This window comes from Neophocaena asiaeorientalis, unplaced genomic scaffold (assembly GCF_003031525.2).
Source record: "Neophocaena asiaeorientalis asiaeorientalis breed wild unplaced genomic scaffold, Neophocaena_asiaeorientalis_V1.1 scaffold342, whole genome shotgun sequence".
Classification (NCBI taxonomy): Eukaryota; Metazoa; Chordata; class Mammalia; order Artiodactyla; family Phocoenidae; genus Neophocaena; species Neophocaena asiaeorientalis.
Window position 1 is genome coordinate 653,256 of NW_020174037.1, and position 16,788 is coordinate 670,043.

General features: G+C 36.7%; 1 protein-coding gene across 1 annotated transcript; it reads left to right on the forward strand.

Moving 5' to 3' along the window:
• Positions 1 to 15,423: 15,423 nt before the first annotated feature.
• LOC112405325 (olfactory receptor 13F1-like) lies at positions 15,424 to 16,366 on the forward strand. The gene is given in 2 exon segments (XM_024753679.1): positions 15,424 to 15,696; positions 15,698 to 16,366. Coding segments are annotated over 2 exon segments (942 nt in total).
• The last annotated feature ends 422 nt before the right edge of the window (positions 16,367 to 16,788 follow it).

Consider the following 16,788-nt stretch of genomic DNA (forward strand, 5'->3'; position numbering starts at 1 on the left):
AACTCCAGTTACAATACAACAAGGTTGGCGCATGCTCTCACTAAGGTCACCAGCATCCTGTTTTTGAGCATTCTTCCTCATGGCCAGTTTGGCTGCTATAGGCCACATCATTCCCCAGTGTGCTTCGTCTTGGATAGCAGAGAGAATACAGAATGATGCTTCAAGGAGCCTGCCTTGCCTATGAGGTAAGCAGCTAGTGTCCTTCAAGACTTAAAAAAAAATTAGATTCATTTGGCTAAGTGGCCTTAGAATATGTTGTAGGAAACTTAGTTATTCACAATTTAATGAGGCTCTATGTTGTCATTTTTGTTTAAAACATGAAGTATGACTGCTAATATTTTGATAAATTAGAAACTTCTCCTATCCTTTCCTACTTTTGTGCTCCTCCTGTTTTCTACTGATTCAGTATTTGCTAGTCATGTACCAGATGTAAGTCTAAACCATTGTGTGAAAAATAATAAGAAGAAAGAAAGAAAAGAGGGAGGGAGGGAGGAAGAAAGAAGAGAAGGAGAGATAACTTATTGCTTTTTAGCACAGATTCTATGATTTATGCTAAAAATCATAAATTATTATAAATCATAAATTAAATAAAATTTTAAAAAGATTTTATACAGGGGTCATCTCATGATTTTTAAAAGCCACACACACCCCCAAAAAAGGAAATCAACCAGAGGATACTTATAATACCAACCTGGGAAATAGTTTTAAAGACTTCTGCTATGAGTTGAATTGTGTCCCCCAAATATACATCTGTTGAAGTCCTAACTCCCCAACTCAGAATGTGACCTTACTTGGAAATAGGGTCATTGCAGACACAATTAGTTAAGATGAGGTCATACTGGGGTAGGGTAAGACCTTTCTTATAAAAAGGGAAAATTTGGTGGGATTAGGCTGCAGCAGAACTGGACTGGAGCATACAGAATGGCTTCACCCAAATGCCTGTTCTTTCCACATGGTGGCTCCAGCAGAGCGGCCATACTTCTTCCATGGTGGCTCAGGGCTCCAAGACCAAGTGTTTCAGGAGCTAAGAAGCGAAAGCTGCCACTTTCCTAAGGCCTGGACTGAAAAACTGGTGCAATATCATGTCTGCAATATTTTATTAGAGCAAGCACAGGGCTTGCTCACACTTCAGGGGAGGTGACATAGACCCATGCCTTGTCTTGGAGTGTCTAAGAATGCGCAGCCTTCTTTAATCTGCCACATGACTCCTATGAAAGGTCATTCCAGGTGTACTTTGAAAAAACATTACATTAATTGTAATTAATAGGTCATTCTGATTTTTCCAAATCTTTTTTCAGGCAAGGGTTTATGAATTAAGGGGCTAAACATATCTTCGAATCAGCCCCTACCTTGTCCCCTTCAGTCAGCATTTATGTGTCTCATTAGATCCCACGTGTGCATTCAATTTTATAATTATGTTTATAAATGAATTCATAACTGTTCAAAAATTATAATATCCTTAAAGCACCTTATCTTGTATAATTTCTCTCAGAAGATAAAAAAGGTGGTGGGGGGTAAGATTTAGATACAGAAATGATCACAGGACCATGCAAAGATGGAGGCAAAGATTGGGGTGATGCTTCTGTAAGTCAAGGAATGCCAAAGATTTCTAGCAGACCATCAGAAGCTAGGCAAGAGGCAGAAGAGATTCTCACAGCCCTCAGAAGGAACCAACCCTGCCAACACCTTGACCTTGGTCTTGCCTCTTCCAGGACTGCTAGATAATATATTTCTGTTATTTAAGCAGCCCAGTTTGTGATACTCTGTTATAACAGCCCTAGCAAATGAATACACCTTCTTTGAAGTCATTGACTGGAAACAATAGTGTCTGTCTTGTCAAGACAGTCTACTACCACACTCCCACCCCCACTGAAATCACACTGTGGGACAACCTTGAGCTCTGCCTTGGCTGAAGCGTTAAAAATCACTTAACATTGAAACAAATGCTTTATCTTATCTGGTGCTTACACAAAGCAGAAGCAGCACTAGATCAGAGGTGCTCCTCATAGAGCTTTCCTATTGTTTACCCTGAGCAAGGTGAGGCCAGGGAGCCGATGACTGATACATTACATTATGTTAATGTAAGAGATATTAGTAAGTTCAAGGGCAGGGATGAAGCCTTCTCCTTATTGCTATTCCCCATAGATTCCAGCTCAGAGCTGAGCACAGAACTATTACTTATTATTTAATCTTTGATATAAGACACTACAAGTCTCTTCGAGAGTTCATTTTGTTTTAAAATCTTCTGAATAAAAATATAAGTAAAACAATTTTTCACTATTTGTAAATATCAATAACAATAGGTAGAAAACAAACCAGTGAATTTGTTTTATTCCTGAGAAAGCTTTTCAGTAGGGCGACCGCAAAGAAAGACAAGCTAGTCTCTGTCGCCATCTAGTGTGCCAAGAGGGTTATAACAGTATAGAGCTTAAATTTAAACTCAATCCTTCCAAGGAATAGTTAAAACTATACTAGGAAAAATGCAAGCGTGTAGAGCTTACATGTAGAGCTGCTTCCTATTTCGACACAAGGTAGGCCAGTGTAGCTTTTCGTTGCTTGTTATCTTGTGCTGGTTTACAGAGCATGAGCTCTGTGATGAGCTATTTATTCAATTATCAAATCTCTATTCAGCCACTCCTATTTTCCAGGCACTGTAATGGTAATCATAAGTGGTATAAGACACTTTATCCACAAAATAGACAATCATGTGATATAAGGGAGTCATACTTAAATGTGTTTAAATAAATTTATTCTGCCCTTGCCACACTACCAGAAATATTCAAAATCTCACCCATTTGAAGTTACTCTGTCCACTTCAGCCCTCCCTCCATCCATTTGGATCCATGCTTGCTTGCTTTCATCTCCTTGGACTTTCTAAGCCCTTGGCTTTGCCCCCAGGTTCCTAGTTCAAGCTGAAACCACCTTTTGTTTTGATGATTCTTTTGACCACACTTCTTTGACTTTGCTCCTCAGAAATTTTTCTTAAACATGAGTTTTTAAAACTCTAACTTCTATGCCAGGCTTAGAGAACCCGAACAAACCAAAAATTATACTAGGAAGCAAAAACGACACTACATTAAATCTTCAGCCCTTGAGGTCCCTGTCCACTGGGAATGAGACAATGTCTTCTTTACTCTCTGTTTAGGAAATGCAGTACACAGTTCTGTGCACCCAGCTGTTAACAGTTACCATCACACCCCCGCCTAAAGCATCTGCTTTGCTGGTATCCGAGTTCAAGAAAGGTTCCAGAAAGCTTATCCCTGCCACCACAAAAGAAAACTCACCACTACTTGGAGAGACAATCAGTATGGATTTTGGCAGGCAGATTACTTCACAGGACTCCCCAGTGTTTCCCAGAGCCAGGTACTAGTTTTAATAATAGGCCCTGAGTATGTTCCTGAGGAAGTATGAAATAGCCAGCCATACTCTCTCTTCTGGGCTGAACTGTGTCTCCCACAACTCATAAGATGAAGTCCTAACCTCCAGAACTTCAGCATGGGACCATATTTGGAGATAGGGTTTTTAAAGAGATAATCAAGTTAAAATGAGTTCCTTAGAGTGGGCCCTAATCTAATACTACTGGTGTCCTTGTAACAAGAGGAAATTTGGACACACAGAGAGACACCAGGCAGGTGCATTCAGAGAGGCAACCATGTAAGTACACACGAAGAAGGCAGCCATCCACAAGCCAAGGAGAGAGGCCTCAGGGGAGGTCTCCTCAGAGGTGAAACCTACCCTGCCAACACCTTGATCTTGGATTTCCAGGTACCAGCACTGGGAGAAAATAAATTTCTGTTGTTCAAGGCACACAATCTATGGTATTTTGTTACGGAAGCCTACCAAACGAATACATCCTCCTATGCAATAACCCTAATATTGGTTTAATGGTCTTTCCCCTCTAGAAAATTTAACTCCATGGAGTCTTCAACTTGAGTAAAAACCCTGCTTCTTAGAAGATGAGGTTGTCTTTCCCATAATCTTGACTCTTCTTTGGGCAAGTTAATGATTACTCAGCCAGACTTACGTTCAGTCGGGATGAAAGATTGTCTTCTTTAAGGAAGATCAGTAAAGTATCAAAGACATTCTCTCAGCCCCACATGTTCATTAGGTGACTTCCCTCATGATTTATCTATGCACATAGACCCTCCTAAAATGATTGAAAATGACACATCTTTCATGTTGCTCCCAGGAGCTTCTAGAATGTGTCAAAATAAGACATTAATTAAGCACCTGCAAAGCCAAATTCTGATCTCCGCTGAGAGCTCATTTTCCTCTTTTCCCAATTTTCTCAAATTACGTTCAACTCTAATGTTCTAACTCCCCGCGTCAAGTTATACTGCATGGTGAACACCAGATGGCAATATAACCCAAGTTATACACATCTCAATCTATTCTATCTCAGCACTCCAACTCTTCCCATGCATTTTCATTGTCAGAGCTTTAATTTCAGTTTTATTTTTAATCCCTTCTCCCCACTCTCACCAAAGTGATACTTTTTAAAATTTAAGCAATATTCATATTGCTTTTCTCCTGGTTAAAAAAAATATATTTCTTTAGTACCTAAAATGTGAGCTATAAAGCTACTAAATTAGCATAGACAACCTTGTGTGACAATTCCAGCTTTAGCACCTGCTACTCCCTCTTCTTATACAATGATCATATCACACCAATCTACTTATTTTTTCCTGAATGCAAAATGACATTTTACAACTCTAAATTTAAATACATGTTATTCTATTTGTCTTGGAACTCACTCCTTTCACATACTCATTTGGATAACCTTCCGAATTCAACTCTGGTATCAACTCTTCCAAGAAGTCCTTTGTAATCCATTCCCAGACCACAGCAAAGGTTACTCACTCACTCCCATGCCTCACAAATGATTCCACCTTTACACTATATTTCTAGACTGAGAAGATGGTAAGGGAAGTGTTTATACCTTTATCATCTTCTCATCACCAGCACCTAACAAAGTAATTGAAAATTGGTGAGTGTTAATTAAACGATTTACTCAAGATCAGAAGAGAGCAGGAGAAACATGGTGTTTGTTTGTTTGCTTGCTTGTTTTATGTGGGGGAAGAGGGAATGGGAATATTAAAAATGTTGATTTTGCAATACCTAGGTTATCTAAGTAAGAAAAGCCCCTCAATCCAGGAGCTCCTATGCCCAAGTGTTGGCAAGAATACAAAGTTGAAACCCTTGTGCGCGGTTGGTGAGAATATAAAATGGTGCAGTCATTATGGAAAACATCATGCAGCCTCCTTAAAAAATTAAAAATGGAACTGCCATATGATCCAGCAATCCCACTTCTGGGTATATACGTAAAAGAACTCAAAGTGATATCGCAGAGAGATACCTGTACGCTCATGTTTAATGCAGCATTATCCAGAACAGACAAGAGAAGGAAGCAACCCAAATGTCCATTAACAATTGAAAGGATAAAGGAAATGTCGTGTACACATATAATGGAATATTCTGCAGCATTAAAAGAAGGAATTCCTGTCACATGCTACAACGTGAATGAACATCAAGGACATTATGCTAAATAAGCTGGTCACAAGAGAGCAAATGCTGTAGGATTTCCACTCAGATGAAGTAGTCAGACTCATAAAAACTGAAAATAGAAAGTTGGTTGCCAAGGATGGGGGCAACAGGGATTACTGTATAGTGGGTACAGAGTTTCAGTTTTTCAAGATGAAAAAGTTCTAGAGATCTGATGCACTATAACGTGAATACGCTTAACACAACTGAACTGTACACTTAAAATTGGTTAAGATGGTAAATTTAACCAATTTTGCCTCAGTTAAAAATAAAACAAAAGATGATATATCTCAGTCCCTTCCATTTATAGACTAGAAGAAAAGAGGCAGAATGTAGGGACATGGACAAGGAAAAATAGCAAGATAAAGTCACTTAAAAGACTTTAAGATCAAGAACAAGGCAAGACATTTCTTTACACTTATAATAAAATATCAGAAAGGGAATGTAAAAAAAAATCCCTTTTAAAATTGCATGAAAAAAAAACACTTAGGAATAAACCTGACCAAGAAGTTGAAAGACATATATGCTGAGAACTATAAAACATTAAAAAAGGGATAAAGATGATTCAAAGAAATGGAAAGATAGCTCATGCTCTTGGATTGGAAGAGTTAATATTATTTAAATGGCCATACTACCAAAGCAGTTTACAGATTTAATGTGATCCCTATCAAATTACCTATGACTTTTTCCACAGAACTAGAACAAAAAAATCCTAAAATTTATATGAAACCATAAAAGACCCAGAATTGCCAAAGCAATCCTGAGGAAAAAGAACAAAGCAGGAGGCGTAACCCTCCCAGACTTCAGACAATACTGCAAAGCTACAGTAGTCAAAACAGTGTGGTACTGGCACAAAAACAGACATATAGATCAATGGAACAGAATAGAGAGCCCAAGAATAAACCCACACACCTATGGCCAATTAATCTTTGACAAAGGAGGCAAGAACATACAATGGAAAAAAGACAGTCTCTTCAGCAAATTGTGTTGGGAAAGCTTGACAGCCACATGTAAATCAATGAAGTTAGATCACACCCTCACACCATATGCAAAAATAAACTCAAAATGGCTTAAAGACTTAAACATAAGATACAACACCATAAAACTCCTAGAAGAGAATATAGGCAAAACATTCTCTGACATAAATCGTACCAATGTTTTCTTAGATCAGTCTCCCAAGGCAATAGAAATGAAAGCAAAAATAAGCAAATGGGATCTAATCAAACTTACAAGCTTTTGTACAGCAAAGGAAACCATAAACAAAATGAAAAGGCAACCTATGGACTGGGAGAAAATATTCACAAATGATACAACCAACAAGGGCTCAATTACCAAAATATACAAACAACTCATACAACTCAACAACAAAAAACACAAACAACCCAATTGAAAAATGGGCAGAAGACCTAAATAAACATTTCTCCAAAGAAGACATACAGATGGCCAGTAGGCACATGAAAAGATGCTCAGCACTGCTAATTATTAGAGAAAGGTGAAGCAAGAAAGGCTCAATTACCAAAATATACAAACAACTCAACAACAAAAAACACAAACAACCCAATTGAAAAATGGGCAGAAGACCTAAATAAACATTTCTCCAAAGAAGACATACAGATGGCCAGTAGGCACATGAAAAGATGCTCAGCACTGCTAATTATTAGAGAAAGGTGAAGCAAGACTACAATGGGGTACCACCTCACACAGTCAGAATGGCCATTATTTAAAAATCTACAAATAACAAATGGTGGAGAGGGTGTGGAGAAAAGAGAACCCTCCTACACTGCTAGTGAGAATGTAAATTGGTGCAGCCACTATGGAAAACAGTATAAAAACTGTTTTCTAAACTAAAAATAGAGTTGCTAAGTGATCCAGCAATCCCACTCATGGACATCTATGCAGAAGACCAAACTCTAGTTCAAAAAGATACATGCACCTCTATGTTCATAGCAGCACTATTCACAATAGCCAAGACATGGAAACAACCTAAATGTCCACTGACAGATGAATGGATAAAGAACATATATATAATGGAATACTACTCAGCCATAAAAAAGAATGAAATAATGCCATTTGCAACAACATGGACAGACCTAGAGATTATCATACTAAGTGAAGTCAGAAAGAGAAAGACAAATACAGTATATGACTTATATGTGGAATTTAAATATGACACAAATGAACTTATCTATGACAAAAAAACAGACTCACAGACATAGAGAACAGACTCGTGGTTGCCAAGGGGGAGGGAGGGGGGAGGAGGGGACTGGGAGTTTGGGATTAGCAGGTACAAACTATTATATGTAGAATGGATAAACAACAAGGTTCTACTGTATAGCACAAGGAACTATATTCAATATCCTGTGAAAAACCATAATGGAAAAGAATATGAAAAACAATATATATATAACTGAACCACTTTCCTGTACAGCAGAAATTAACACAAAATTGTAATTCAACTATACTTAAACAAAGTAAATTCTTTAAAAAATTTTAAAGAAAAGAACAAGGCAAGAATATCCACTATCACCACTACTGTATAACGTTATATTGGGTGTCCCAGGCAGTGCAATAAGGCAAGAGAAATAAAAGGCATTACAATTGGAAAGAAGGAAACTGTCTTTTTCACAAAGATTGTGTATATAAAAACTATAAAAAAATCCCAATGAATCTATAAAATAACTAATAAAATTAATAGGAGAACCTACCAAGCTATCAGGCTGTGTCAGGTCACACAAACCAATTGCATTTCTACTTACCAACAAGAAACAATTGGAAAATATATTTTAAAACATCATTTGTAATACATTAAAAATATAAAACAACTGAGAGAAAATTAAAAGAAAATGTATAAGACTTTTATAGTGAAAGCTACAAAGCATTGTAGAGAGAAACTGAGGAAGACCTATTATAGAGATAACTTGTCATGGATTAGAAGACTCAATGTTATTTAGATATCATTTCTTCCCAAGTCAGTTTACAGATTAATATTATCCCATTCAAAATCCAGACAGAAATTTTGGAGAAACTGACAAGAAGATTCTAAGCTGATATGGAAATGTAAAGGACCTGGAAGAGCCAAAACAATCTTGAAAAAGATGAATCAAGTTGGAGGATTTACACTACCTCATCATTAAACTCAATATAAATCTATAATAATCAAGTCATTGCAGTACTGACATAAAGAAAGACAAATAAATCAATGAACAGAATAAAGATGTACAGAAAGAAACACACATATATGATCAATTGATTTTCAACAAAGATGCCAAGGTAATTCAATTGGGAAAGGATAGTTTTTTCAATAAATAATGCTGGAACAAGTATATACACCATATACAACAATCTATTTGAGGTAAATAATAGAACTAAACATAAATATTCAATCTATAAAACTTCTTGTGGGGCACACAGAATATCATTTTTACCCTGGGGAAGACAAACATTTCTTAGATAGGATCCCAAAACATCAACATGTATTAAAAGAAAATTTCAAATATCATGATTTTCAAAATTAAAAATTTCAGCTCTTCTTTCATTATGTTTGGTATTAGCTGAAGTTTTCCACAGATGTCCTTCATTATGCTTTGCAAGTACCCTTTGTTGTTGTTGTTGTTGTTAGGTACTATTTTTATTTGTTTCCAGCTTTATATAGGTAAAATTGACAAATAAAAGGTATATATATTTATAATGTACAATGTGATGTTTTGAAATGTGTATATATTGTGAAATGATTATCACAATCAAGTTAATTAACATATCCATCCCTCATATAGTTATTTTTGTGTGTATGTGGAGTAAACATTTAAGATCTACTCTCTTAGCAAATTTCAAGTATAAAATATAGTATTTATTAACTATATTCACCATGCTGTAATTAGACCTCCAGAACTTATTCTTCCTGCATAACTGAAACTTTGTACCATTTGACCAACATCTCTGCATTTTTCTCTAATCTTGAGCCCCTGGCATCATTCTATTCAATTATCCTATGAATTCAACAGAAAGTTGAATATCTTTTCATGATCATTGTTAGTGTATAGTAATGCAACTGATTTTTGTATGTAGATTTTTTTATCTTGCAACTCTAGTGAATTTGTTTATTAATTCTGCTTTTTTGCTGGAGGCCTTAAGGTTTTCTATATATAAGAAAATGTCATCTGCAAACACAGAAAATTTTACTTCTTCCTTTCCAATTTGGATGCCTTTTATTTCTTATTCTTGTCTAATTACTTTGGCTAAGACTTCCAGTACTATATTGAATAGAAGTGGCAAGAGTGGGAACCCTTGTCTTGTTTCTGATCTTGGAGGAAAAGCTTTCAGCTTTTCATCTGTGAATATGAAGTTAGTTGTGGGTTTGTCATATATGGCCTTCACTATGTTGAGGTATATTTCTTATAATTTGTCAAAAGTTTTATCAGAAAAGTGTGTTGAATTTTGTCAAATACATTTTTCTGCATCTATTGAAGTTATTAGCAGGGGCTGGTCTGGATCCTGGGGCTGCAGGTGCCAACCTAACCCTGGTGCAGGCCTGGAAGGTGTGTCACTGAGGCAGGCATTGAGCCTGGGTCCACGGGGGCTGACCTGCACCCTGGGGCCTTCGGGTCTGGACTGGCACTGTGGCATCCAGGAGCCTAGATATGAAAGGGCAAGCCTGGGATTACAGGTGCTAGCATGGTGCCAGGGTTCACTGGGGTGAGACTGGTGCTGGGGTTCATGACAAAGTAGGGTACACACTACACTCTTCTTCCTCCATGAAGTAGGAGTCTCTCTATGAACTGCACTGCTCGGGCTTGGGAGGATGACATGGGTAATGCAAAACTATTGTTTTACCCTCTTTAATGGGTCTTTTCTTATTTTTGTGCTGGGTTTCAACGAAAACCCAGAAGTCTTTACCCATCTTTAATCTCTCACTTGGAATCCTTTGCTCTCGTGAAGGTACTTTCATTTGTGGATAGTTGTTCAAACTGATGTTTCTGTGAGGCGACAAGCTCTGGAAACTCCTATTTTACTATATTGCTGATGTCCTTATGAAAGTATCCTTCTACTACTAGTTTACAGAGAGTATTTTATCATAAATAGGGTTTGAATTTTTGTAAATTTTTAAATTTGCATTTATAGACATGGTCATAAGAATTTTTTCTCTCTATTCTGTTAATGTGATAAAATTAATTGGTTGATATTCAAATATTAAACTGATCTTTCCTTTCTTGTATAATACCCACTTGTTCATGATATAATACCCTTTTGATATAATGGTGGATATTATTTGCTAAGATTTTATTAATAATTATTGAGTCTATATCCACTAGTGATATTGGTCTATAATTTTCTTTTGTCACAATATTCTTGTCAGGTTTTGCTAGTACCAGATTATGGTGGCCTCATAAAAAAGGTTTATAGGTGTTCTCTCCTGATATGTGGAAGTTTATCCTCTTTTCTGAGTTCATATAAATGTTTCTGTAAGATTGTTTACTCTTTAAATTGACAAAATTCACTAGCAAAGCTGTCTCTGTTGCAGTAATATTCCCTCTTTCATTCCTGAAATGTTTAGTTTGTGGTTTCACTTTTTTTCTTAATGAGTTAGCTAGAGGTTTACCAATTTCATTATTCTTTTCAAATAGCCAACTTCTGGCTTTGTTCATTTCTCTGTCTTTTTGTGGGTTGTTTTCTAATTCATTTGTTTCTGCTCTTCATTATTTCCTTCTACTTACTTGGAGTTACTTTGGTCCTATTTTTCCAGCCTTAGTTGAAATCTTAGATAACTAAGAACTTTTCTTCTATCTTACTATAATCATTTAACACTATTCCTTTCTGTCTAAACACTGCTTTACTGCATCCCACAAATTTTGACATATTCTATTTCCATGATCATTCAACTCAAAATATATTTTAGTTTCCCTTGTGATTCCTTCTTTGACACACTGTTTATTTAGCAGTGTACTGCTTAATTTACAAGGATTTTGGAATTTTCTAATTATTATTTTGATATTAGCTTAAAATTTCATTCTGTTGTGGTCAGAGAATATTTTCTGTATGTTTTCAGTGTTTTAAAATTTATTGAGATTTGTTTTATGAACCAGCATATCTGTATCTTGGTGAATGTTCCATACTCACTTGAAAACACTGTATATTCTGTAATTGTTGAATAGTTTTTACAAATGTCAACAAATCAACTTGTTTGATAGTATTTTTCAACTTTCTGAATCCATACTGAATTCCTCTTTACTTACTCTACCAATTATTGAAGGTGGGTGTTAAAAATTTCCCGATATAATTATAGATTTGTCTATTTTCCCTTTAGTTGTGTCGATTTTTGCTTCATAGATTTGAAGCTATGCTATTAGCTACATATACATTTAGCTTTTATTTTAATGTCTTCTTGATGCTTTGACCTTCTTACCATTTATCTCTGGCAACATTCTATTTCTTGAAGTGAATTTGCCTGCAATTAATATAGCCATTCCAACTTTTATTTAGTCTTTGATTGTTATATCTTTCTCCATCCTTCTACTTTCAACCTCTCTGTATCTTTGTCCAAAGTGTATTTTTTAAAACAACAAAGTTGTATCTTACTTTTTTATATCCAGTCTGTCAATCTCTGTGTTTCAATTGGAGTTTTTAGTATTTATATTTAATGTAATTATCAATATGTTTTGGTTTAAATCCATTATCTTTCTATTTGCTTTCTATTTGTCCCCTCCATTTTTCTTACTTGTCTTCTTTTATTTCTGTATTTTTGGATTAATGAAGTCTTAAATTATTATTATTTTATTTCATTGTATCTCCTTTATTAGCTTTTAAGCTAAATTTATTTTTAGGATTTATAGTGGTTGCTCTTGGGTTTACAGTATGGTTCCTCAATTTCTTTCACTCTGTGTTGAATATTAAATCACTTAATGTAAAGTGTAAAATCCTTATGACAGGAATTTTCTATCTGCCCAAGGATGAAGGAGTTAAAGCAACTAGCCTGTGATGCATTCACTTTCTTTACCAGGTGGAATCTCTTAGGAGAAAGAGAAAAAAAAGACAGGTTTCCCGGTATAGGCCCTTTACCAACTGGATTTCTGAGCAGAGACTAATGATGTTTGAGGGAGTGAACTGACCATATCTATTCAATGCCCTTTCCAGAGTGTCCCTGGGTAAAAATCACTTACAGTAAATAAACCCTTCTATGGTTATAGATTCTTCTATAATACATGACTCCCTGAAGAATATTTCCTATGCTACACAATAGCTGGGGTATAAACTAAGATGCTTCTTAACTTAAATGCTCTGTGTGAGGTAACTGCAAATCTCACTTAAGACCACACCCATTATTTGGGCCACTATGCCTGTCTAATGCATGGAAAAACAACCTGGGTTTCAATGGAAATCTAGAAGTATTTACCAAGCCCTTCTTTTTGGTGGGACTTGAATGCCAAACTCTGTCTCCCCAGCTGTGAACTTTTTATTAAAATCTCTGTTCAACTCTTTAGCCTTCCAATTGTCACTTTCCCCTGGGTTCTAAGAAGCCTCACTCTCTTCATGCCCAATTCAGTGGTCAGTCAAGGATTTGATGAGAGATTTTACATAGAGTTTAGTTTCCTCCTTTATGGCTCCTTCTTTTCCAGGATGTATCCCTACATTTCCAGCTGCTCTGGCAGCCCCAAATGCTAATCTGATTCCTCAGATCAAGACTGCTACTTTCTGCTTGAGTACCATCTGCTATATGGACTCGGGAGTGCCCTGTTGATCTCACTCAGTCTGGTCCACATCTTTCAGGGGTTGGATTCCCTCTTGTTATGCCTGCTTTTGATCACTCTCCAGTGTCATAAAACAGTTGTTTTTTATATTTGATTCAGAGTTTATAATTGTTAGTAGCAGGAGAGTTAGTCTGATCTAAGCTACTCTGCCAAAAGATACTCCATCGTTACTAGAAGTTGGAAATCTAAGATGTACTTTTCAGGAAGATATGACAGACTTCCTTCTGAGCTTGGTATGGAATAAGAGGGGGGGAAAGGATCAGGGATTACTTCTAGATTACTGGCCTAAGTATGTGAGTAAATGCTATTGCTATTATTGGAGATAGGGAAGAATACAGACTCATAAGCATCAGGAAACTTGTTAAAATTTTGGCTATTTCTTTTTCAGACAGAAAATATCATGGAGGTTCTGAATTTCTCTTCTTTTCAGTGTGCTTCAAGGTAATTCCAAAGCAGAAGTATGGTTTGGTGCTTTATACATAGTAGGGAGTCAGGTCAGCAACCTTCTTCCTCAGTCTTAGTCACTGCCTCCATCTTTTTTTAAATTCATTAATTAATTTATGTTTTATTTTTGGTTGCGTTGGGTCTTTGTTGCTGCATGGGCTTGCTCTAGTTGCCGTGAGCAGGGACTACTCTTTGTTGCGGTACGCGGACTTCTCATTGCATTGGCTTCTCTAGTTGCAGAGCACAGGCTCTAGGTGCACGCGCTTCAGCAGTTGTGGCTCACAGGCTCTAGAGTGCAGGCTCAGTAGTTGTGGCACACCGGCTTAGTTGCTTCCAGACTAGGGCTCGAACCCATGTCCCCTGCATTGGCAGGCGGATTCTTAACCACTACGCCACCAAGGAAGTCCCACTGCCTCCAACTTAACTTTGTGAGTGTATCTCTAAAGTACAGTTCTCTTCTGACCCTTCCCCCTAGGTATAATCAGGTCAACCTAAATGATTTACTTCCAGCCATATAAGCCTTGGTCTACAGGAACTGAACAAGTGAGTTGGAAATGGGACTCTGGGTCAGATGTCAGTCAACCTCTTTTCTCCCTTTTGGTCAATGATTTGTATTATGGCTGCAATGAATCTCGTCTAAATAAGGAAAGAAAAGCAAGGACATTGCCATAGTCAAACAAAGAGGGAAACAGTGAGAATTAAAAATCAGATTGACTGATTTAATAACACAATTAGGAGAAGAGCAAAGTTCCCCTTCCCAAAGTCAGCACAGACAGGAAAAAGGTAATTTCTTGTTTGAATAACACAAGAATTAGAGCAGATCAGCTACTGACTATAATTGGATCTATGGGAGATTGTCCCTGGAGTTTCAGAATTTTTAATACTGTACAAAAGATTTCTAACTTTAATTTGCTGCATGAATTAGAAACTTTTCACAAGCAACAAAAAACTTAAATTGCCTTACAGTGTGAATGGCTGGTCCTTTGGAGGATGTTTCTGGAGCACATATGTCAGGACAATTCTGGCCATATGAAGGAAATCTCGGCTATAAGTCCCATCACGAGAATATCAGCATTTTCGTGGGTTTGAGATGGAAAGTCTGGGCTTTGTCTAAATTTTCAAGCTTTTCAGTTAATTAATCTGTGGTTGCAGAAATCTGTCTTCTTTTACTAACTGAATCTCCCAAATTATTGTGGACAGAACCCTACAAATGGCGGAAGATATTGAACTTGGAAAGCAGAAAAGTTTCCTAAGTAAGAAGACTGTTACCCAACTAGGGGAAGAAAATCATTCCAATGGTTCAGAGGTAGACAAATGTCTTCACCATAGATCAGTTACAAATGTGCTTTTGGAAAAAGAAAGACCCCATATGATTTTCTTTCCTCAGTCTCTCATATTTATGAAATAAAGCTTGCCATTCCCCAACATTGCCTTAAAAAGTCTTGCAGCAAAAATAACACCTTGAAGATACTTTATTGACTTCCTGATTGAAATTTTCCTTATTGATGATGACAAATTCCTTCAAAAACATATTACTAATGCTATCACCAAGCTAGAGAAGCATTTAATCACAGACTACAAGTTGATGTGAAGAAAAAATACCAGAAAATATAAAGGGAGAGGATCTTATGTTTTATATATAATATGTAATGTTAATCATTCTATGCATATATGCAAATGACCATGACATAATAAAATGTTCCAGGCAAATTTGACATCTGTAACAATTTTTGTCTTCCTGGGATTTTCCTACTACCCCAAAGCTGAGGTCATCATATTTGTGCTGTGCTTGCTGATGTACCTGATCACCTTGCTGGGTAATATAATTCTGATCTCCATCACCATCCTGGATTCCAGCCTATACACACCCATGTACTTCTTCCTCAGCAACCTCTCTTGTTTAGATGTCTGGTACACCTCTTCTGCTTTCCCTCCAATGCTGATAAACTTTGTTTCAGGGAAAAACACTACTCTCATTCTCAGGGTGTGCCGCTCAGATGTACTTCTCTCTTGCCATGCGCTCCACTGAGTATGTGCTCCTGGCCATGATGGCATATGACTGATATGTGGCCATCTGCAACCCCCTGAGATACCCCATCATCATGAACAAGAGGATTTGTGTGCAGATTGCAGCTGGTTCCTGGGTGACAGGCTGCTTCACTGCCCTGGTGGAACCAGTGTCTGTATTGCAGCTGTCTCTGTGTGGTAGTAGTGTCATCAATCATTTTGCTTGTGAAATTCTGGCTGTCTTAAAACTTGTTTGTGTGGACACCTCCATGGTGCAATTAATCATGCTGGTGATCACCGTACTTCTTGTTCCTATGCTGATGCTTTTGATTTGTATCTCTTATGCTTTCATCCTCTTCAACATCCTGAGAATCAGCTCAGTGGATGGTCAAAGAAAAGCCTTTTCAACATGTGCAGCCCATCTGACTGTGGTGGTTTTGTTCCATGGGACAGCTCTCTCCATGTACCTGAAGCCCTCATCTGTAGATTCACAGGAAATAGATAAATTTATGACTTTGGTATATGGTGCGTTAACCCCCAGGTTGAATCCTATCATCTATAGTCTACGAAACAAAGAGGTGAAAGCAGCTTTGAAAAAATTGCTGTTTAGAAATTCTTTGGTAATGTTTTAATTTCTATCTTCATATAATATGGGAGCAAGCACATTCATCTGGATAATCTCCAACATTATCCAGAAAATTGCAAAGTCATTGGAATAAACCAAACCCTGGAAAATACTCATTTTCGAAAGGAGTTCAACATTAAGTCCAATATCTTGATTTACCTTGTAAATAAAACTTTTGATATTAATAAATAATTTAGGTAGAATGAATCATGTTTCTGGAGAAGTATTTAGCATTCACTGAATACTAATATAACATTAAAATTAGATGATTGCTTTTCTTTCATATTTAATTTGCTATATCATCTAAGTGTTCAACTCTAGCAGCACCATGACAATAACTAATATACCAAGAGTGTAAGATATTAAGCCTAGTATATTATCTTCATATGATTTGTAATTATGTCTGAAATTATGAAGAAATAGTATTTT